The sequence below is a fragment of the Acanthaster planci genome, linkage group LG08, assembly GCF_054643075.1.
Source record: "Acanthaster planci isolate LZ-2023a linkage group LG08, COTS_SCS, whole genome shotgun sequence".
Lineage (NCBI taxonomy): Eukaryota > Metazoa > Echinodermata > Asteroidea > Valvatida > Acanthasteridae > Acanthaster > Acanthaster planci.
Window position 1 is genome coordinate 21,222,024 of NC_141784.1, and position 22,379 is coordinate 21,244,402.

Below are 22,379 nucleotides of genomic sequence, written 5' to 3' on the forward strand. Positions count from 1 at the left end.
ACAGTCTGACCTTTATCTAGGGTTAGTTTCGAAGGCTTCATATGAAATGTTATGCAACAGATGTTGTCCACCAAATATAGGTGCATGTATTAAGAATCATCTACGAAAACAATTGAATCTCTTGAATGAGCAGATTTTAGAATGAGTGTTTTTAAATAAACCGTTGCGTAATGAACAAACTATATTCTACAAATTGCTGTTGTTTTGTTAACCTCTTTAGACTTCAGACAACGTCTTCTATGAAACTAGCAATACATCCTTGCCAGAAAAAAATAAATAAATAAAATTTGTCCCCATCCAACAAAAGTAACAGAACACACGTCCCTGGGTGGGCTCGAACCACCAACCTTTCGGTTAACAGCCGAACGCGCTAACCAATTGCGCCACAGAGACATTGTTATTGCTCTGAGCCCAAAGTCCAAAAGTTATTGATTTTCCCGCTCTTAGCTGAGATGTTTCTAAACAAACTGTTACACAAAGACCGACCAACATTCTACAGATAAATAATATCCGTAAGAGGAAAATTAAATTAAGGGAAAATATTAATGTTATTTTGTATTTCAAAATTCTTGACGATATAAGTTGTTCAACGGTCTCAGTGAAGGTTTTTTGTCGCTTCGTTTTGTTAGCCTCTTTAGACTTCAGACTACATTTGTGAAACTCGCAGTTCATTCTAGCAAGAAAAACCAAATACCCCCCAAAAAAGACAGAATACACGTCCCTGTGTAATTACTTCTCTCGAAATAAAGAGATTATAAATTAAAAGGAGATGAACTTTCACTTTAACTGCAAAGCAATGGCAAACAAAGCGTGTCACCGCCTACAGTGAGACAGACAAATCGGATCTGACCACCCTGGAGCTTGTAGCTCCCAATCCGGTCCAGGTCGGTGCTCGATTTGGGTGAACTGAAAGCCATGAACTTGTAATGAACTTAGTGAGCCTGTGCCCACACTCAGTGGCAAGAACTAGGACTGACTTCCGCCTTTTGGCTTTGCGGTGACCTATGTATGTAGTTCACCCCCTCGAAGGGATAAACATGCTCTGTGACAGTAACAAGAAAGAAGTATTCCTTCCTTAGGCCTATCAAAACAAATAAGTAAGCGCTTTCGATTTTTTTATTTTGGACCCTCAGTTTTTGCATTTATACCTGTTGTAACAGAACCACGTGCTCCCGAAATAAAAATATAGGGACACTTGCCAACAGAGGGCGCACTATAAAAGGCTAAATTTTTGCACAAGAATGAAGTATGAAAAGAGCGTCGTTGCAATAGCAACAAAATATCTGGCGTTATTCGCCATATTTGCAAATTTTTAGACATTTTAGTCACCTTAACCATTTGGTAGGTAAGTTTTAGTCTGCGTAGTAATTTCCAGGTTACATGAGGAAAATTATGTTGAATGCATTTGCCAATATTAAATTGTTCACACAGTAACCCACTTGACCAGTTGACTTAGGTTAGGGTTCGGCAGTGGCCTACAATTTTGTGATAGCAAGTTTATTTACATTGGACGTTCATTGCCATAAGCACCCTGTTCCTATATTAAGGAAAAGGAAGTCCACTTTTTCAAACTAACTGACATTCAGACCTTGAGGATATATTCCTTGAAAAAAATGTTGCGTCCTGACTCCACGTCAGCAGTCGTGTACAAAGTCTATGGGGAGTGAAAAGAATTTTCTAAGTATTTCCCAACAACATCGGTAAATGTTTCTCCGTCCAGAATTTGTGTCTTTCCTGGATTTCTTTGATGACCGACTTTTATTGAGATGATATATGATGAGAAAGGTGGAGTCAGAATGCGCATTTTTTCCTATTCCTTAATCTTAGTAGCTCTAGCTTTGGTAAATTTTGACAATATCTAAGCAAGAAAACCAGATCTTTTTTACCCGAGTTTGGCAAAAGACGACCGCATCAGACCATTTTGTTTTATGTCTGGTTACCTGACCCAGCCACTGTGGATATTCAGAATGTCATAAAAGAAACCAGACTTCATGCGGGGATTCGTCTTTGTTCACAACTCTTTGTTGCGTCATTTTACGATGCCGTGTTAAATTCCCTTAAAAACCAAAGCCCTTCCCTCATTTCTTTCTGATATGAAAAAGGACATCGCCACCAAATTATTTAGGTAAGTTGTTTTGAAAATGTAGACTTTGTGTCCTTATTATATGAACAGGGTGCTAATGGCAATAAACGGCATACGTTGTCATCAAATGTTAATTTATGTTAGAGTGTTATGGGGGATTGTGTATTTGGGGACCCTGTTCCTAAAATGAGGAATTACATTTTTTAAATTTTTTGATGCATCAAGGCAGATGACCTCATGTTGAATAGAGCTAAGCTATCGTGGCTATTCATGGGCGCAACTTAGTGTGACCTCGGGTCAGTGTAAGTGAAAACGAAATGCATTTTATGTTGCTTTGCATGGCGAAAGTGCGTTCACCTCAGGTTGTTTTCACCACGCTTGCCAGAAGTCATGCACAAGTCGTGTCCTCCTATAGGGTAATTTTGTGGAAAGAAGATAGGGTTTATATTTCTGAGGGAGGTTAGGCCTAGTCATGATAATAACTAACGTGTATGACCGTTATAGTCACCAGGTCCCTAAGTTTGCCTCCTGTTGTCAAGTCGGATTGGTTTTCACTGTAAGTGGTAAAATAAGGGACCTGACAACTATACGGTCACACCCGTTACAATGTAGGACTCAACTCTACAAATCAATTCTTTAACATTTGTCCAAAGTTAAAAGAGGTGAATTATAGAGTCCTAGTTATTTGGACGAGATGGAGAGCAGCAACAAAGTCTCACAGATTAGTTACAAGATTGCTCTGGCTAAATTTCAACCCCAGATCTTGGGATGGAGTCCTTTTCTGACCTGTCGTTGTCGGATCCAGACCAGGAGGGCTCAGATGGCGAAGAGAAGCCCAACATGGAAGGTCTTGGACTCCAAGTTGTTGACATTCCAACAGGGAATGGCAGTCAGAGTTCCTCAACAAGACGGAAGAAAAGAGCAGGAGGAAACGGAAGGTATGCTTGGGCAATTTATAGTAATATTGCTGTTTGATTCCGAAACTTCTCATGTGCAAACATTGTAAAAAAATCCACTTTAAAGAATTTAATTGAGACTTCCAGTTTGTCTGATGAAATATAAAGGACTTTGCCCCTCATGAAAACATTCGTTGAGATTTGGTTGGCTAAAGAGCAAGTACAAGTTTTCTGATTTTTTTTTTTACATGTATTCCTGCAATGGAGTTGTCAAGTTTTTGTTATTGAAATCAAATATTTCCTTTGTGATCACCATAACTCTATTCCTCACAGAAACTATGAACTGGTCTACACCAAACTAAAATTGTGATTTTTCTTAGAAAAGTTCTTCAAATTATTGTTGAACTAATTTTTTTCCCCTTATTTCGTTAGCAACGATAACTTATCTGACGATGGTTCAGAGTTGTCCACTCAGAGGTTAAGGGGCTCCCCGGGACATCGGAAAAAGAAACTGCACAAATTGAAGATGAAGGATGGCTCCATCATCGTCCTGAATCCTCCTGAGGAACTGCTCAAGAGATCAGAGACCAAAGCCAGGAAACATGCTGGGCTCGGAGAGGTTTGTATTTTTTTTTTTTAGAAAATGGGCCTTTGTGAACCACTAAATGAAAAGTCAGAGGAAAGCGTCGTCTTCAGTGGTCTACCTCTGTCGTTCCTATCTACATCTACTTCTGCTCACATAGTGTCTCTATTGTCTTGGGTGTCACTTCTCTGTAATTTTTCTCCCATCTCCTCTGCTTTTTCTCCTGATGTGTCCCTATCAAGTCCTCTCTTTTTTCCGAGTGTCCACCCCCTACAATTCCATTTTGCTGGATGAAGGTTATAGAGGAAAGTAGTTTGATATCAAGGAGAATCTTTAAGATTGATCAATTGATTGATTGATTGATTTTGTCTTGATAGGTGGATCCTGCTCTGGAGGAATACATCCGTTGTACCGCCCTCTGTCGTCTGGTTTATGGGGATAGCCATTGGAAGCTAGCAGAAAGTCACACTAACCTTGCCTATGCTTACCTCATGCTCAAAGGTACACTTAAAATAGCCCGAAACCTCAGATGTGCTGTCTGCTTTCCAGGATTACAGAGTAGTTTTAAAGAAAGACCCTTTGACTCAAGCAGCAGAAAGCTAATCAAAATTTAATGTAAAGTTAACGTAGTCTGTTTTTGCTGTATTGGTGTTGGTCCTCATGGAGACATTAGATGGAAATGATTTTGAGGCTGTATTCCCTTCAGCTCCTGTACCCTCCCCACTGACCTATAAACTGTCTCTTTGTTGCTAATCCACCTGTCGTTACCTTCTATGGAACTGTGTCTTGATTGTTAATCCTGTCTTCCACCTGACAGGTCTAGCCCCTCAGGCCCAGTATCAAGCTGAAGCTGCCAAGAAGATCATGTTGAGCGGGCTACATGCCTCTGACTCCAGCAACTGCAAGGCGGACCTCCTAGCAGTGCTGGTCAAGATGTACTACGTCTTGGGAAGGAGCAACACCATGCTGGACAAATATCCTTGAGATAGATCAAGATACTGACTGAGCTGGGATTGACAGCTTAGCTGTAGCCACATCTGAAAATACGGCAAAAAATGTACAGGTGCCTATGAGAGCCATAAGCCAGAGAATGCAGTCATTTGTCAGAAGAGAATGTGACTCTTCATGTCACATGCAGTCAATTTAGACATGGCTAACAGTGTCTCATAAAGTCTGATCTAGTGCCACCTAGGAACAAGTGTCGTCCAGAACCTTTGAATGACCCAGTAGATATTAACCCCGTGGTCCATATACTCCCCCATGCCACCCTGCCAGCATCTCTCCAATCTGCCCTGCCCCTGTTACTCCCTGTGCCACCCCCTCCAATCACCTCAGTAGTTCAATAGATCCCTATCATATCATAAATGCAGAGTAATGCTAGTTGTACTGTTTATAAACGTGATGTATGCCGGAGCATACATCATGTAGCTGTAAGGGGCACAGTTATGGGGGTGGGGACAGAAGCCTCAGGAGCGTGGGGGCTGTACCCCTATGCCCACTTTAGAACAAGACCCCTTGTGCTCATCAGTGAAACGAGGAAAATGGCCGTTGGTGTGATCTGTGCTGCTTTCCTTAACGTTCCGTGCACATATCCAGAGGCAGAACAGTGCTTACTCAAAGCAGAGAAGGTGTCAGAGGAGCGAGCCAAGCTGACAAGCTCCGTGGGTTCGGAGCAAGAGCAGATGGCCATCTATATCACCATAGCAATGGGAAAGTAAGTCAAAGTAAAACAAATTTAAGAATGCATAAATGCTAAAGAAGTTTTTCAGTACGTTATTTTCTAGTTCATGACAGCCATCTGTAGAACTGCCTCATTAAAATGACGTGTAGTTTTTAGTTTTCTTGTTGCTGTGTATTGTGCAACGAAGATAGAAAGGGCTTCATTGAAGTGGTGCAGTATTGTAGCATTTTATTCAACAATTCTCCATCCAATTTTGCTTAGAAATGGTCAGCTCATCAGTGTATGAAAATTGTAATTGGTCTTGATTTCATTGCTTTCTTGATTCTGTTCATTTTTAGGCTGTATGCTAACCAAAACAAGCAAGCCTTGGGGGCAAGTTATTACGAGAAAGGGGTACGACTGACAGAGAAGCACCATGGCACAGACAGCTTGGAGCTGATTCCGATATACCAGGATTTAGGCAAAATATCCTTTGGAAAGACAGTCGACTAAGGTCTAAAGGAGTAACCTAGTTTAAATGAAGTAAAAAACACACACTGACATTGGAGGCAAGAGTCTTACTCAGAATTATAAAAAGGAGTGTTGCTGGTTAATAAAAGCCTGAAAAGATTGTTTCTTCATATTCAGACAGTTCTCCAAGTTTTTGAAAAATGACAGTCACAATAATTTCAGTACAAGAATGAACATCAAATCTTAATTTTTTCCTTAACTGTCTTCACTTGGAACAGAGCAAAGGGCGACATGCCAATCACGATAAAGCAGTAGAGTATTATCTACAAGCTCATTCCATCACTGTAGCCAAGTAAGTCGCCAGAGAGGCTCAAATGTTTTTTTGTGGGTGCTGTGAAAGAGTGAAAGTTAAGAAGCTCAATATGCACAAGGTTTCCTCCAGATGGGTGAGAGATGTTACGAATTTGGTAATCATGCTCTGCACTCCGTGTCTGAAGACATTGCTTTGTGTATTCCCCGTTACATGAGCAGCTCAGGAAACTTTTACTGACCCTGGGGACATGTACTCCTGCACTGACATGAATTCCTCATTGAACTCTTCCATGATGGATTGCACAGGTACAGCGGACAGAGTGAGGAAGTCGCAGAGACGGCATACAAGTTAGCTCTGGCCTACTCCGAACAAGCCTCCGCTGAAGCAGAAAGTAAGTACAGGTCTGAGTTTTGTCTTGATGCGTCAGGTTGTCCGTTTTGGTGAGTGTAATGCCAACCCCTGGAGGTTTCTCCTTTGGAAGCTGCCCTAGTTTTCCTTAAACAGAATTGGCATCATACTTTGCTTAAAGAAATTACTGAGCAGCTTACTTTTTCCAACACAACAAGAAAGACAGTACCATCTGTGAAAGAATAAGTCCAGCTTGAGAAAAAAATCTATCAATGAAAATGGTGGACCTTTAGAAAGTAATATAGACATGTGACAGACACTGCTTTGATCTGGAAAAACTAATCCACCGAGTGTCTACAGTAATAGAAGGTAGTTGTGTGCATGTGTAAAGCAGAGAGCTTAGAGTAGAATGAAGTCCAAAAACTGTCATAGAAAAAGACTGATAACATTCTGTCTCTTTGACTGCTTGTCCCAACAGCCACTGCTGAGCGATACTTGGATGAGAGTCTGGGTATCAGACAGGTTTTGTACGGTCCCCATCACCCTAAGACTATCACAACACAAGAGTGTCTGTGTAAACTGCTCATCAGAACAGACAGACAAGAGGTCAGAGTTCATTGTTGAATAGAAATCAAGATTCAAAATATTCCTTGAGTTCTCAATTGTATGTTCCCAAAAAGGGTTATTTGGGGGTACTGTGCCTTACTGGGGTGTTAGTAAATTTTAGTAAAAACTTTGTTGTAGTTGAAAACAAGTGAAATAAGTTAACTTGAATGAACGGTAAATTTGATAACTGTTCAGTCATCTTGTAAAATATGGTGACCTTTTATTTTTTTACTGCATGCCTATGTTCCCGTATTCCATGTTTTTCCTTGCATTGTTTTGTGGAATTAAAATAAGGAAACTACAAACCCTCGGATTGTGTGGGATTGTGCAGAAATTTCAAGTCAATAAGTTATTCTATTAAAAAATTTGCATAACTGATCTTCTGCTTGCAACAAATGAAGACTTGTGCTCATGGAATTTTCAAGTGAATAATTCTTTTAAATGAGGTTTATCTAGAGCTTGACTCTCTGACAGTTAGTGCCTCAGCAAATACATTGTTTCGTTTCTTTTTCCCAGGAAGCAGTTTCATTACTCAAGACGATAATTTCCTCCAAGTGTGCCACCTTTGGTGATTTCAGTGAGGAGGTAGGGGAGACGTACAGACTGTACGGTTCCATCCTATTGTCCCAAGGACAACTGGACAAGGCCATGAAGTACTTCAAGAAGGTAAGGCATGTCAGTTGCAGTGAAGATCAAATCATTTCTTGTCACACTGATCTTAGTACTGGATCATTCTGTAAGTGTGAGATCCAAGGTTTCTTCTGGCACCGCCACATCTCAGAAATAATTTTGTCAGTTTAGAACAGTTCTTTCATTCTCAATTATTAAAGGAATGCAAATTACCTCCCAAACACAAAATAGTTTGATGTCAATTTCATGGATATTTCCACGTAAAAGTACACAGGTCAGGTGTAAAAGGGACACAAAAATATCGGACTTCTGGACCCCAAATTTGTAGAATGACCCTACCAAACTCTATTTGTTGGTTGTAAGTTTTATCTTTCTTCTTGGGCTAATAGTGCATTAATGTTTGCCTTCCAACTTACTTCGGCAACATAATTTGACTGATTTTTTTACACCTTCTTTTCTTTTTTCTCTTTTTTTTTTGGTCACAGTGTTACAGTATTCAAAGCAGTTTGTATGGTCCGAGCCACAAGAAATCCAAAGCCACTCAGCAAACTATTGATATGCTTCTGCAGTAAGTACAGTTGGTGTTGCTGTCAGTTTTAAAGGCTCAAAAGGCTTAAGATTGCAAGCTGAATTTTCAAACTAATGTGCAGTCGGAGAAAGATAAATTAAAATTTTCTATTTTGCCATGGCAGAAATGTCACTACCCCATTCCTTGAGTTGATTTTATAATCTTCATTTACATGAAATACAAGCAAGAAATATCAGATGCTACAGACGACTGCCTTGCCTACCTGCGTGTTTATTTCTTGTGACAGATCTCCTACGTTGAAGGCAAAAGAAAAACAGAGCAAGGCGGGGAAATTGAAGAGCCGCCCACGCTTCTCAGCCACCGTTAAAAGTGGTAATACGATGCAATGATGGAACCAGTGTTGGTGCAGGCTACAGAGGTCTTCTTGATGGGGTTAGGTGTCAGGAATCATGTAGCCCAGTCTTATCCCTCGCTGCCATTGTCATGCTACCATCATCACCGCCACCCCATCGCCTAGTCTGCGTATTCAGTTGACGTCAAATTCTGTGTGGTTTATTGGCAATTATTTGTATATTTTGAGGAATGAAAATGTAAATGAGTTCCAAACTGCCAAGATGTTTCTTAAGCAGGGTGAGGTGAACAAAAATGCTAAATATTTAAAATGAATAGACAAATGTTAAGTATTTTTATAAACTGTATCAACAAGAGTAAAAGTACATTAGTATTCATAGTATTTTAACCAGTTGTCTTGGGGATTACATTTTTGGGAATTCTTAAGGACCTTTAATAGTTTTGATAATCTTCACATGGAAATGTATAGGCCGAGATAAATCTTTGACTTGAGTCATGGGGACTTTTTAAGAGTCATATGTTTGTTTGAACTTCTTTGAAAGTGTAAGAAGTGTTGAAAGTTTAAATCCTTGCGATGTTGTGCAGTTACACCCTTTCCAAAGCAGTGGGAATAACAAATAGAGGTTTGTTTCAGCAATGACAATGTTTTCTTTTGTGTTTCAACTTTTCGCAAGTCTGATAATCCTGATAATGTTGCTGTGCATTTTAAAGGGAAATTTTACACACCTTGTTTCCGCTGTGCAATATTAATGTTATGAAAAAATCTGTGTTTTCCATGATTGAAACAAACAAACAATAAATGGATAACTTCGACATATAAATGCTTATAATTTGAGCAAAAAAGTGAGTCAAATTATCAGCCCCAAAAGGGGACGTACCACCAAACTGGAAGTCTGTCAGTTCATGAAACCATGGAGGAATAAGAACATGAAACATGCCATCACATCTCCTTTTTCCTCTTAAAACATGTCCTGTTAAAAAAGATTTGGAAGCGCTTTGAGGTTTTCACAGGTGACCTGTGCTTGGAGTATGTTTGAACAAACTGTTGATGGCCTAGTTGTAAAAGCTTGGTTTGCTTGTAGTGCATTTCAGGCAACTTGGCTGTGTTGCTAACAAGCATATGAATGTCGAATCTTTGGAGGAAAATTACGTGTTCTGTTCAAAAGGTAACTTGTAACGTCTCACACCTGCCAAAATGCAGCATCATGTTCAACAACACATGGTGAATTCAGGAGAGTAAAATGCAGCCATTGTTCTTTTATTTGAAATTTGACGGCCCAAGTAATGTTAGAGGTTAGCTTGCCTCATATTCCTCAACTTTAGAGGAAAAAGTAACATCTTTGTAAAAGGTCCCACAGGTACACTTAATGAGTTTAGACGAGAGAAAGACTTGCTGAATTTGCTTTTAAATAATTTATTTTATTCAAGACGTGTACTTACACTGTGTATGATTCAATGTGCTGTATACAAATTGGTTTCAGCCAGTGGGGTGGTATTTGGCAAAGCTAAAATCCGTATTTTTAAAATACACAGACTTATAGGTAACAGAGCAATCACCTTGAAAACTTATGATTTTCAAACTACAAAAGAAATCATAAGCCGTGTTGTAATTGTAAGACCTATCACTTTGTTGGAAGTGCACTTACTTAGGATTTGTATTCAAATATGCAATTTATACTTACAAAGCAAATCCATTAGAAAAAACGAAAAAGTCACAACTTTGAGAACAGTGCAACAATGAAATAATTTTCTCCTAACAGTTCAAATGCATTCATTGAAATTCAGGGCAAAAAAATATTTTGCAGGTGGAGAGCCTGACTTTCAATCCTAACAGAATCTTTCTCAAAGGCAAAACATTTTACTCAATGGCTACAAATACTCTTGAATATCACAGTCTTTTTGATGCATTTGACCAAGTCCCTTATTTTAATATTCTAAATGTTATTATGCAAGTGACAAATTGTCTCACTGGTTTGTAAGTTACAATGTACATTGGCAACCCTTTGTTACTCAACCAAGATGTGAACCCAAACAAATGGAAGACTATCAAAGAAGGCTAACCACATACTGTGTGTAAAAGGAATTAAAACCCATTCCCCAGGTGAGCAATGTATCCAATAACTTGAAAACCTATCACTTTAATTGGGAAAACACCTAGAGGAAACACTTGAAATAAACAGATATGCACATGTGCACTGCTTATGTATATGATGTTCTCTCTCGAATTTAGTTATAAAATGCCGACTGTACAGGAAGTTAAAAAGAAAACCTAGGCAAATAGGAAATATTTACCTTGCAGAATTCAGGTGAAGTCATGTTGAACACTTCTACTTCTTACAACACCAGCAGCACTCGTTTCTCTCACATCTTCATGTCCTCTCACAATCTCATGCCCTCTCACATCTTGTCCTCTCCATATTCATGTCCTCTCACATCTTCATGTCCTCTCACATCTTCATGTCCTCTCACATATTTATGTCCTCTCACATCTTCATGTTCTCTGGTCCCAAGTTAACAGTAATATTGCTTATCAAACATTGAGCATGGGGAAAACTCACCATTTCAAATGTAATTTTTGTTCTGAAATCTGATAATTTGCATAGATTTCAGTACACCAACGATCAAAACATTTCACAGTAAATAATTTGCCAAAACCATGTCAAATACTTTTGCTGTTTTGGCTTTACTTTCACAACCACATTTTCAAATGTACAAAACAATAAATATGCATTCAAGACAACTGAAACCCCTAATCAGTCTGTCCAACACCTGTTGTCGCAGTACAATGTAGATGCAGCTTTTGTTGAGGGATTGACAACTGATTATCGGGCGGCTTGAAGTTTTGCACATGCATGAAAACTGGCTATGCATTATCATGTCTGCTGCTTCACAGGTTCTTAAGAAATCTCCATACTCAGTCTATATACAGAATTACTTGAACTGACATCAGGGTTGAATTTCATGATTGTCAAGCATTTTTCTTGCAAGTAGCCGGATTCATTCTTAGCACATACATTCACTAAGCTTTATTTTCTACTGAGTAGCTACATGACAGGTTGGTCATGGCCTCCTTGATGGATGTTGCAGGTGAACTTAAAATCTGGTTCCTTGACTGTCAATCAAGACCCCAGTGACACGTCCAGTCACCTCTTGCTCCTCCTCAAAGCTCACACATCCTCAACGAAGTGACTTCATCAGGTGATTCTTTACAATAAAAGTTCATCAATTACAATCCCTCACAAGCATCTTCTGCACATGCAGCATTTATTGCCAAGTCTGAAGTCCAGTGCCAGTCAAAGATGACGTCTCCCTCCCCTGTCTCACGCTTTCTCCTGACTCATCTGTCTTAGCTCTACATATGCTGTTGTCGTCTCTTCGTCAAACTGCCAACCACTTGCGTACAACTCTATGGTCTCCAACAGCAGCAAGCGACCAGTGGCACTGGTACCCGACCCAAGAAATCTTGATCTCAATCCCTCCATTAAAAGTTCCATCTTAGAGGGCTCTTTGGTCTGCAAGATCTTGCCAAGTTGCTTCAGCTAGAGGATAAAATTATCAAAACAAACTTGAAAAAAAATGAAGCATTGTAACTATAAACAACTTGAGCTTCAAACAGGAAGAAAGTTAGAAAGTTTAGAAATTTCAGTTGTCAAGTTTTACACTGCTCTACTTTTTCCCATTCAATCTCTGCAATATCTGCTCTCCAACATCTACATATTCATGAATTTGCAAAGCTTGATGTCAATGCAACCTACCTTCAGGGTGGCATATCCAATCTGAATGTCTGAAGCCTTGTTATCTGTAAGCAGCTGGGATTTTAAAAATGCAATCAAATCACTAGATTTAGTGCACTACAAGAAGACATCATCTGGACACTGAGGGTGAAGATGGTACATATTGCACTAGAAAACCTGAGAGAACAGTGCATTCGTTTAACGTACAGTACACTCTTATTATGTGTATTATTTCCATGTCCGTGTGGCAAATACCAATATCTCTTGGCCCTCCATCTTCAAATGACCGTTCAATCCCCACAAGCAAATTTGAAGCACTTGGAGAACACACAGGATCAAAGTGTGATTTGAAAATTCAAGAGAGAAGAAATCATAACCTACATGTAAAGAGCCAGACAGTTCCACTACAAAGTGCAGCGATAACCACTTCCCCAACAAAAAAAAAATGAATTGGAATATACCTGATCTAAACATGAATACACTGGCTCAACCAGGGCATTCAAGTACCCATCAGCTGCTGTTTTCATCATGGCATACAGGTCACACATCAAACAGACATAGGAAAGCCATCTTATTGGCTGGTCTTTATTCCACTCATCTCTAGATTGGAAGTCAGCTTCCAGGGGATTCATCAAGGCGGAGCGGAAAGAAACACCATCCTTCTCAAATCTTGATTATTTTAACAAAATAAGAAACAAACAAAAAAGGATAGTAACTTAATTGAATACAAATTCAGCCTTGATCGAAGATTACCATCATATAATAGTTATGCAGCCTCAAGACTGAAATATCACTAATACAGGAATATATAGCTCAGTAGGTAGAGCAACTTGACAGTATCCTGGAGGTTGTAGGTTCAAATCCTGTTTCAGTCAATCCTTTTTGACTTAAACTGAAATACATGTATCACTTCCTGCTTTAGAAATGTTGGATAATCCTTTCAGAAGGAATTAGAACTTGCCAGGGCACTACAAGCTTTTATGCTGAGCTTTATCTATCAGTTATTTAACTTATACGTTTTGGTCTGTCAACAGCTAGATCGGTGTTGTATTCGAGTCCATCACAAGTCCCTTCACAAGTCCTTTCACAAGTCCAGTCATAAGTCTCTTCAAAAGGCCAGTCATAAATAATAGGGTGAACAATAACAAAAGAATGCTTTTGTCACAGCTCATTTGAATAGCCTGTGAATTGGCTTAAGACTGAATGACTTGTGATGGACTTACAGGGACTTGTGATAAACTCGAATACCACATTGAGCTAGATAGATGAAATTTACAAGCTTTACTTGAGTGACATTCAAACCCACAACCTCCAAGCTCCAGATATTCCACCACACATATATACAAACAGGAAAACATACAGAAATTAATTTGTCATACTTGGAAAGCTGAGCACTGAGACTCGCCACGCAGGATGTTGTAGCTGGATTTTGCAGGGTCCAATCGTAGAGACCTGAAACCAGACTGCATAACTCCTGGCCTGTGGAAATACTTTCAAGCACTTTTTCCAAGACTGCACTTTCATCCTCTGCTGACAGTTCAATTATTCTTTGATTTGGATGTTGAGCGCACATCTTTTTCAGAAGATAAAGTACCTTGTCCTCCTATCAGAGACAATCATTAAAGACCATAGCCAAAGAATTTCATTTTTGGACACCCCTATTTTTCCTTTATAGTGACTTATAAGCTATCTGAAAGATAATCAAAGTTGGATAACGTCTTCTTTACATAACGTTAGTCGTATGTCATGAAGACGTCATCCAACTTGGGCTATGTGAAAGCAATAAAATATCATAAAAAGTCAAATTTCGCAGTGAAAATGTTGATGCATCTGCACGTACTTAGAAAACACTTGCAACTTTTCAGACCAGTCTCATGTGGTTTGTTCACATGGTGTCTAGTGGCGTCCGTATACAATTCTTTTCAGCCAAACAATTACTTGATGATTTTGCTGCCAAAATGTGTTGGACTGTGACTTGTGAGAAAAGCATACAAACAAGCTTTATTGATTATGACCCTGCAATGCTATTACCTAGTTTACAAACAGGGAAAGAGCTCATACACGAACAACACTTGGTGCCCCTGTAAATAAACCTATGAGACTTGTCTATAAAAAAGGAAGTGTCTTCTAAGAAATACTTTAGAATTTTCATAACTAAATTTCACTTTTATGACATGTTATCACTTTCTGGCTGTTACAACATTTTAACATGTTTAAGGGAAAATTAGTGTTGTCCAAACATGGAACTCATTCCCAAAACAGTGTTAAAACAAACATAAAAGCCTGGTATCATGTTGATTTTACATATCAATCATGTTTGTAATTTCCAACTTCATTTTCCCCATGCTTTCTCTCTTCAACAGTGCTCAATCAAGTTCACAGGGAACAAAGTTGAAAAGGTCCTGATTTAAGACATCTCGAAATACTCTTTATAATTACTTTTTATTGAAGTTTACACTGACCATACTACAAATGAACAATTTCATTCCACGGTTACACAAATCATGACAATGGCGGCAATAGGCCCTACCGCTTTTAATGCAGAGTAATTTACTCCCTCAGCTGCAGCTTCAACTTCAGCGGGTGAAATGTTGTCATTTTGCTGCTTGTCATCTTCTTTTGCCAGGCCAGATGGAGCCGATGAAATGTTGGAATTCTTGCCACGACTTCCTCTGCCTCTGCCCCTGCCTAAATAGTTTGTTCGAAGGTTCGGTACTTCGCTAGTAACCAGCCCTGCATTGAGACTTCTGGCAGACGCCATGATGGTTTGGGGTGGTATGGCTGCTTGTGTAGAATAATTATTGGAGTGCGTCTTTTGAAAACGGAACCTGGCTATTTTTGTTTCAACCTCGTGGGGGATTCCCCAGCGTTCGGCGCGCGAGACCTTCCTTGTGAAAAAAATATGAAAAATAAAAAAGGGAAAACGACAAACAAATATTTAAAAAGAGAGAAATAAGGGAATAAAATAACTCACATTTCCTTTCAGCTGATGAGTTGCCCCCCCCGAAAATCCTAACAACGCCCATGCTGCGCAACACTGCAAGGAAAACTGTTCAAAAAATCCTCAGCCGGAAGTTCATACCGTGCAGATTTCTCTTTTTTTTTTACTATCACTCAGGCCAGCAAATTTTCAGCAGGATATCTTGCCACATCGTGAACGTGACGTCGCCCAACAAACACATTTTCTTTGGAGACGATCAATTGTCCATAGAGTCAAACGTCAAATGTTCTGAATTTGCAATAAAATAAAAAAGAAAGAAGTGTTGGTAATTCCAGTTTTTCTGAAAGGGGGCTCATGGAATCCCGATGTTGCATTCAGTTTGTTAAAGAAAAAATGAACCCTGCCCTGTGCTCAGCTACAACTCATGATTTACCGGTTCTCGCTCAGACAGAATGAAACGAGAAAACCTGGAGCGCCTGGGCTGAACTTGATAAATTCTAAAACATTTTTTGAGGAATGAACGCAAATTTAACTTCTTCAGTTCTAAGTAAACACCACTTGTTTATATTTTTCTTTGCTGGAATGCCCCTTCATAACATTCTTGTTTGTTCATTGAATAGTCGAGAAACTCTCGGTCGTGACAATAAGAGGCCTACGTGTACACGGGATCATTTCCTCGGTCAGTGACTGTACCCTGAATATTGGGCAAAGTCCAGCGAAATGATAACTTTTGATGAGAAGATTAATTGGAACAGATCAATGGGTACGATGAATGTTATGCAGGATTTCCACACAAAGGAACAGCTAGAGTGCGCTTCAGCATGAGCCTTGAACATGTTGCCTTCTGCTTTCCGTTTCTTCCATACTTTGTCTATGTTGTTCCTCTAGGTCACTGTACTGAAACCTGGTAGGCCTACTGAACGACCGGGAAAAGCAACGAAGACCCGTGACCATTGTATGTTAATCTGTTCATTTCGCCAGGGTCCCAACAAACACGTCACAACCGGCCTTGACTGTGCTAATACTCTGGGGTTGGTGCACGTAGGCCACCCCAGCCCAACGAGCTCCGAGCCAGCTAGCTATCCGGCTGTTCGTGCGCTCAGGCTGGCCAGGGGCAGCCTTGCCTAGGTGTAGCAAGAAGGGGGCATGGAGTATTAGAAAGGAGCAAAAATGAAAGGGGTATCTAAATATTTGATTTCTAAAGGATGTTTTAGAAATGTTATTTGTAAAGATGAAAGAAGAACAAAGTATGAATTAACGTGTTAATATCGAGTGTAACATTGTTCGGTGTAATTTGCATAGAGGTAAAATAACGATTCAGCATGGTTTCTAATCTATCCTACTTCCTAGGCTGACTTGGTTTCTAATCATGACTTCGTGCAACTGTTTATAAAAATATATATATTTCTGTAATAAGATATGATACTTGAAACTTGGTGTTCGTGTTTATTTGGCGAAGATTACATAGAATTTCACACACTTTCTCTTAAAACACAGACAGAAGCTTAAAAAGTTGAGCATGGATGAATAAGGATGGGCGTTCTTATTTCTCCGTGGACGTTCGACTTGGTTCTCAGCGCGCGTGGAGGCTGCAACACCGTAAGAAAACGTATTGTTCAGGCACATGGAGAAGAAAACAATATCCATCATGCCAACCATAATAATTGTAAAATTTCAAAATCGTGCCACACTAAAAGACGCTCTTATGTTTCTCAATGGTTTGTTCCATTTCCGAGGAAATGATGAGGCGCCGTTCGATTACCAGAAATTCTGAGAATTGCACGCATCTGTCGTTGGATCCTCATTCACGCACGCGCCTTGTTGACAGACCGTATCATTTATAACACAGCAGTGACATGTTTTGCCGGATAGTTGGGAAATTGATGTTTATGATTTAAAAATACCAAGGGATGATTGCAATTTAGAAAATAAGAATAATATAGAAATATATTGGCATAAAAATCTCTTTTAAGGTGTATGTTATGTACATGCAATTGTCTTTTCCCTTTTTTCAGCGTTTGATTTGGTTACATCTCCACATAGATTAGTGGAACAGTCCAGTCAAGGTTCGCGCGCGATCATTGAACTGTGCACGTGATCTTGTTTACATCAAGAAAGGGGCCGATGACCGTGGCCCTGAACTGCCAATTTTGCACGTAGACACTGGAGTTTTCGAGTAATGTATTGTGCAGCACACAGCGGAAGGGCTGCTTTTTAAGCGTCCGCGATGTGATCCAGCGTTAGATTTTACGAGGGACTGGAAGAGATCAGTTGGGGCTACTGAAATTCTGCTGTTTTTTGTGAGATTTCTGTATCTTACGAAATGTGCAGGCCCAAGTTTCTCCAGCCCAATGGAGCTGGTGGGGTGATCGCTGGGCAGGGGGTAAATGGAAGCGTGCAGCCGCTGCAGAATCTGCAGCAAATCCGCCAATTTTCTGGGGACCAGAGTCTTAATTGCTCGCCCCCGCCTCCGACGTCCCCAGAATTTGATCGGCAGTTTTCAACCAGTCGAGGATTTCTGTCCAAATCTCTCTCGGTTGCCGAAAGCAGGGAAAGCAGAAGATCGTGGGGGAGAAGCACTCGTGCGCGCAGCCCATCACCATCCTCGAGAAGTGATACCCTACCGAGGAAAGCATCGCCGAGCCCCATTAGAGGTGTTGCTCCCCAGGTTCAGAGTCAGTCACAGTCGGAAGTTGATGTGACCTCTCTACAGAGGGGAGTTGCCTCGTGTGCCGGAACGGTCTTCATGTCCATTTTCAGTAAGTTGGTAGTGTGCTGGCTGTTGATATGTTTCGTTTTGTTTCATGGACGGAAGAGTGAAGAAAAATTGCATTCGAATTTTTCCTCTCTTCAGAAATTTAGGAAAGAGTTCCATAAACAGACAACACTTGATGCTCCCGTGCACAGACCTATGAGACTTGTCTGAAAAAAAAACCTAATGTTAGTCTTTTCTAAGAAGTAAATGCTTTGGAAGTTTCTTAGCTAAATTTCAGTTTTTAGGACATGTTATCACCTTCTGATGGCTCTTAATGTTATAAAATAGTGAAGGAAAATTAGTGTTGTCCGTATGTGGAACATCTTTCCCAATTTAGTTTATCAACAAATATTAACGTTTGGCAGATATTTCCACCCTTACCTTTTCTGTTCTTCCTAATCTTTCAGTCATTGTAAGTTTGGCTTTAAAAGATTGTATTTGCCTTAGAATATTTGAAGACAATTTTTTATTGTCTTTTTTATATATTTTGCACAGTGACTCCACTTGATGTGGTCAAAGTGAGGCTTCAGGCACAGCAACAGCCTACTGAGGTCATAAGTAAGTGTTCTAAGGCCTTTTGATTGAATAATCAAATAATCTTGTACTTTATTGCCGTTTTTGTTCATTTTGAGACCCATATTTAAGTATCATATATTGAAATTTGTTTCTTTTTTTGTGAGATTCATCTTCCATATCCTGTCTTGTTTCTCATAACATTATTTTAACAAATCTAGGACTTTTTCACAAAAAGGTTCATTAACTAATTTATCTGGCTGTCTATGGGCGGCCATTGGGGCAAAAAGACAACATGAACAATAAAACAAAATAAATAATCTAAGTTTGTTTGTTATTTTTCATGTTGCTTTTTTCCCTGATGGCGACCCATAGCTCTCTTACCAATTTTTCTTTTATGATGATTTTTGCAGGGTCTTTTCGTCCGGTCTTTAGCAGTCATCCCCACTCAGCCCTCAGCCTTGTTCCCTACAGAAGTTATACTTGTATTCCAGCAACCCACTCACATTCCCACATCATCTGCCCAAGCTCTACATCAGCCTATAGATTCAGTGGAACACTGGTAAGCGCTCAATATATCAATTTTATTTTGACGTCACAAATTACCGATACATTGCATATGAAGTTATATAGCATAAATCTAATTCCTGGCTAAATAATGCTTAATCATGAACGAAAAATGACGCAGAATAATTTGTTAAATGTCATCAGCTAACTCCTTATGTTAAAACCTATGCATGACACAAACATTTATGTTTGCTGTTTTTTGTATGTTCTTCTCATTCAACTTAAAACTCAGAATTTGTTCTTCTCCATTAGGATGCCTTTGTGAAGATTGTGCGCAGTGAAGGCTTTTGCAGACTGTGGAGTGGCCTGACCCCGGCACTGTAAGTTAATTTTTTTTTTCTAATTCAGGGTTTTTGTTATTGTAGATTCTAATAACTGAGAATCGTATTGTCTTGTGAGCTTTTGAAGTCTAACTGCATTATTTTGAGTAGCTGAAACTGTCACATTTCGTGTCTTGTATGGTTGCCTTGTAGCTTGATGCGCGTCCCATCCAATGTGATCTATTTTTCGGTCTATGAGAAACTGAAGTCAGTGATGGGATTTCAGAAAGGACACACAGACAAGAACAGCTTTCTCATCACGCTGTCTGCCAGCGGCACAGCAAGAGGTTGGTTGCAATCTCATAACAGGTTTAATAACCTGCTTGAAATACAAATAAGGTTGCTAGAGTCTATGATTATTCTTTTGTGTGATTTACATCTAAATAGTTTACAAAAGGCAGTTAAAATATCGTCTTTAAGGCACAATAAAACACTATGTGATCTTCCCAGCTTAAAGGATTCAAAGAAATTTACAAGATATTTGCAGCTGGTGTCATTCTATGTGCATCAATCATCATTGCATTTGTTGCTGTTTGTTTAATGTGCATTATCTATTTTTTATATTTTCATGTAAAAAAGGAAATGTTTTCCTTTTTGTACATTAGCTGTTTCTGTGACAACTGTCAGCCCAATAGAGATGATTCGGACCAAGATGCAGGCCGAGCCAACATCGTATGCCCAGCTGATGTGTTGCCTTCGTCGAGCCATCATGAATGATGGACTGTCATCCCTGTGGAGGGGTCTGGGCCCCATGCTAAGCCGTGATGTCATGTATGCAGGTAAAAATCCTCCTAAACTAATTCCTCAGTGACCGTGCTTTGTACAACCTACAAACGTTATAATCCGCAAGGTTCTAAGTGAAGCAAATAACGAACATTGAAAGGGAACCTTTTCTTTTCATTTCCATGTCTATTTTCTATTAGATTGCATTATACCAACACAAAAGTATTGATGAAGAACTGTAATTAAATTGGTTGCTATTGAAATCTAAACTGATTTTTATGATTTCTTATTTTTTGCTACTCAACAGTGCTATACTGGACTCATTATGAGCTGCTGAAAGCCGAGATGTGCAAGATATCTAACGTCAGTGATCCAACGGTGGCTATGACATTCTGGGCTGGTGCTGCATCAGGAGTTGTAAGTTAACATGTACCCAGTTGTTATTTTTTTCTCTTAATTTCAGCTTTCTTTGAATAAGTTTTGCAAGTTATTCAAAACTGTTTGTTCTTGAAACGCCTGTGACAATATTAAATTTTCTTTTTCATTAGTGACGTTTATGCAAAAAGCAGACTTCTTGACCAATCACACTAAATGATATATAAATTTAGAAGATTTTTAAACAACTGACAAGTCACAGATGCCTAATATTTAGTAAGTAAAATATAAGAAAAGCTTATTTATAGGCACATGTTTTCCTTCATTTAGCTGGCTGCAGTGGTGTCAACACCTTTTGATGTTGTCAAAACGCAGAAGCAGATCACCATCGGGAAAAATCCGGGCTCCACCGGTGAGTTTCTTGTGTGTTTGGACTTTGTTTTCTTTGTGAGTAAAAATCTGAAGTTTGTGCTTATTGTGGACATCTCTAGCGTATTTTGGAGTGCTTTGAAACTTGTTTTACACCAGTGGCTTGAAACAGCCTTGAGATGATGAACAAATACCGTACTTCTTCAGCGAAACTATTTGCTCATTGCATAATGGAACATTTGGAAAGTTTCCTTTGATGTAATTAGATGGTTTAATAAGAAAACTTGATGATTCCTTTTCGTTGTCTGTTCATCCAGTCATGCCACGGTGCAAGACCAGTAGCTTGGCCATCATGAGAGCTATCTTTGCTGAAGCAGGAATGAAAGGCTTGTTTGCAGGTAAGTCGCCAAATCTCTTCCTTCTGTGGCCACATTTTTGTGTCTTTCTACTCCATAATTCAGCCACAAAGTTAGCTGCCGAGTCATGAACAAATTAATTTATTGATCAGAAAGTTGTGGGTGCTTCTCAAGAAAATGGTATGGAATAATTGATATATTTTGTGTTCAAAAAAATAAATTGAAAGGGTGTGGGTTATGAGTGGTACCCATGTTCTGTTTTAAGTGTTTCAGAAAGAAAGAGAAAAGTTGAATATTTGAGCATTCAATCAGAAGTTTGTCATCACTCTGAAGAGCTTCGTTCTTTCAGTCAGCGCTATGTAGCATATTGATATTGCTTGATTGGTCTTGGTTTGTACAGGTACCGTCCCTCGCATCTGCAAGGGAGCGCCATCCAGTGCTATACTCATCACAACCTATGAGTGCGTTATCTCACTCTTCCAGAAGTACAACTTGGAAAAGGGTTACTGAAACCATGGTAACAATGGCTATCCAATCGCCACCCGAGGAAGCATTCAAAGTTCCAAGGAGGAAAAGAGATGGAACTTCCAAAGGTTGAACCAGAGTATTTGAATACGCACAATAACTCTTTATTGAGGAGTGGCATTGCTAAAATAACATGATAGTTCAGGAGAAACCAAAAAATGGCAGGTTCGAGGATTTGAAAGTTCACTGCTGCATCTGTTAATTGACCCTGGCTTAGGTACTTTGAAAATTTCACCCATTTTGGCGATGTTTAACTCAGTGTTATGACCTGTATGTACTAAGAGCAGTGTATTGTTACTTCTGCAAGACAGCAGAGAGGAAATTTGTACCTAATTTTGTAATTTCTTAGCTGATTGCAGTTATTTGTGGATATTTAGCTGTTTACAAGCTTTTCAAGTTTTTATACTTCCATAACATTTCTCTACTGATGTCATTGCTTTTCCAGAGTTGAGGATGCATATTGTAAGTGTGTTTGTGGTATAAGCAATGTGATTGTGTACATGCATTTAATGTCACAAGCAGTGTAAAATTGCAATACAGCTCTGGACTGTTTGTGCATGTTGTCAAAATCTGAGGAGTATTAAACTTGTTGAAACTTCAGAATTTTCTGTGATGTTCTGATACAAATGTGTTTGGGCATTGTCGTGGCAGATGTTCTGTGTGAATTAATTCACAGTTTGAATCATTCGCTGACTTTAAGTTGAGAGTAAAGTGTAACAGTCTGTCAAATA

At 39.3% G+C, this 22,379-nt stretch overlaps 3 protein-coding genes and 1 non-coding gene across 6 annotated transcripts; 2 read left to right on the top strand and 2 right to left on the bottom strand.

Moving 5' to 3' along the window:
- Positions 1-319: 319 nt before the first annotated feature.
- Positions 320-393, bottom strand: Trnan-guu (transfer RNA asparagine (anticodon GUU)). Its single transcript has one exon. It is a non-coding gene; the product is annotated as a tRNA-Asn (tRNA).
- Positions 394-1,232: 839 nt separating this feature from the next.
- Positions 1,233-10,676, top strand: ttc23 (tetratricopeptide repeat domain 23). Of its 3 annotated transcripts, none has more exons than XM_022229092.2 (13): positions 1,233-1,345; positions 2,844-3,021; positions 3,412-3,598; positions 3,940-4,063; positions 4,380-4,536; positions 5,151-5,276; positions 5,582-5,708; positions 5,963-6,045; positions 6,312-6,397; positions 6,833-6,960; positions 7,477-7,626; positions 8,076-8,158; positions 8,406-10,676. In XM_022229092.2, exons 2-13 carry the CDS (start codon positions 2,852-2,854, stop codon positions 8,506-8,508), a joined length of 1,524 nt encoding a protein of 507 aa, XP_022084784.2. In that variant the 5' UTR covers positions 1,233-1,345; positions 2,844-2,851; the 3' UTR covers positions 8,509-10,676. The 3 variants fall into 3 exon arrangements, with proteins under 3 accessions (XP_022084784.2, XP_022084776.2, XP_086996671.1); XM_022229084.2 differs by having other exon boundaries at positions 1,233-1,341; XM_087140545.1 differs by lacking the exon at positions 1,233-1,345 and adding an exon at positions 1,840-2,125.
- Positions 9,861-15,459, bottom strand: LOC110976103 (MIF4G domain-containing protein-like). Its single transcript, XM_022229106.2, has 5 exons — positions 14,735-15,459; positions 13,584-13,807; positions 12,666-12,873; positions 12,226-12,279; positions 9,861-12,009 (listed from the first exon to the last, which is right to left on the bottom strand). The coding sequence occupies exons 1-5, from the start codon at positions 14,963-14,965 to the stop codon at positions 11,791-11,793; spliced, it is 936 nt and encodes a 311-aa protein (XP_022084798.2). The 5' UTR covers positions 14,966-15,459; the 3' UTR covers positions 9,861-11,790.
- Positions 15,460-17,324: 1,865 nt separating this feature from the next.
- LOC110974546 (mitochondrial glutathione transporter SLC25A40-like) lies at positions 17,325-22,251 on the top strand. The gene is made up of 10 exons (XM_022226283.2): positions 17,325-17,904; positions 18,396-18,458; positions 18,827-18,975; positions 19,233-19,300; positions 19,454-19,587; positions 19,906-20,079; positions 20,331-20,440; positions 20,729-20,810; positions 21,085-21,165; positions 21,524-22,251. Exons 1-10 carry the CDS (start codon positions 17,469-17,471, stop codon positions 21,631-21,633), a joined length of 1,407 nt encoding a protein of 468 aa, XP_022081975.2. The 5' UTR covers positions 17,325-17,468; the 3' UTR covers positions 21,634-22,251.
- Positions 22,252-22,379: the final 128 nt, after the last annotated feature.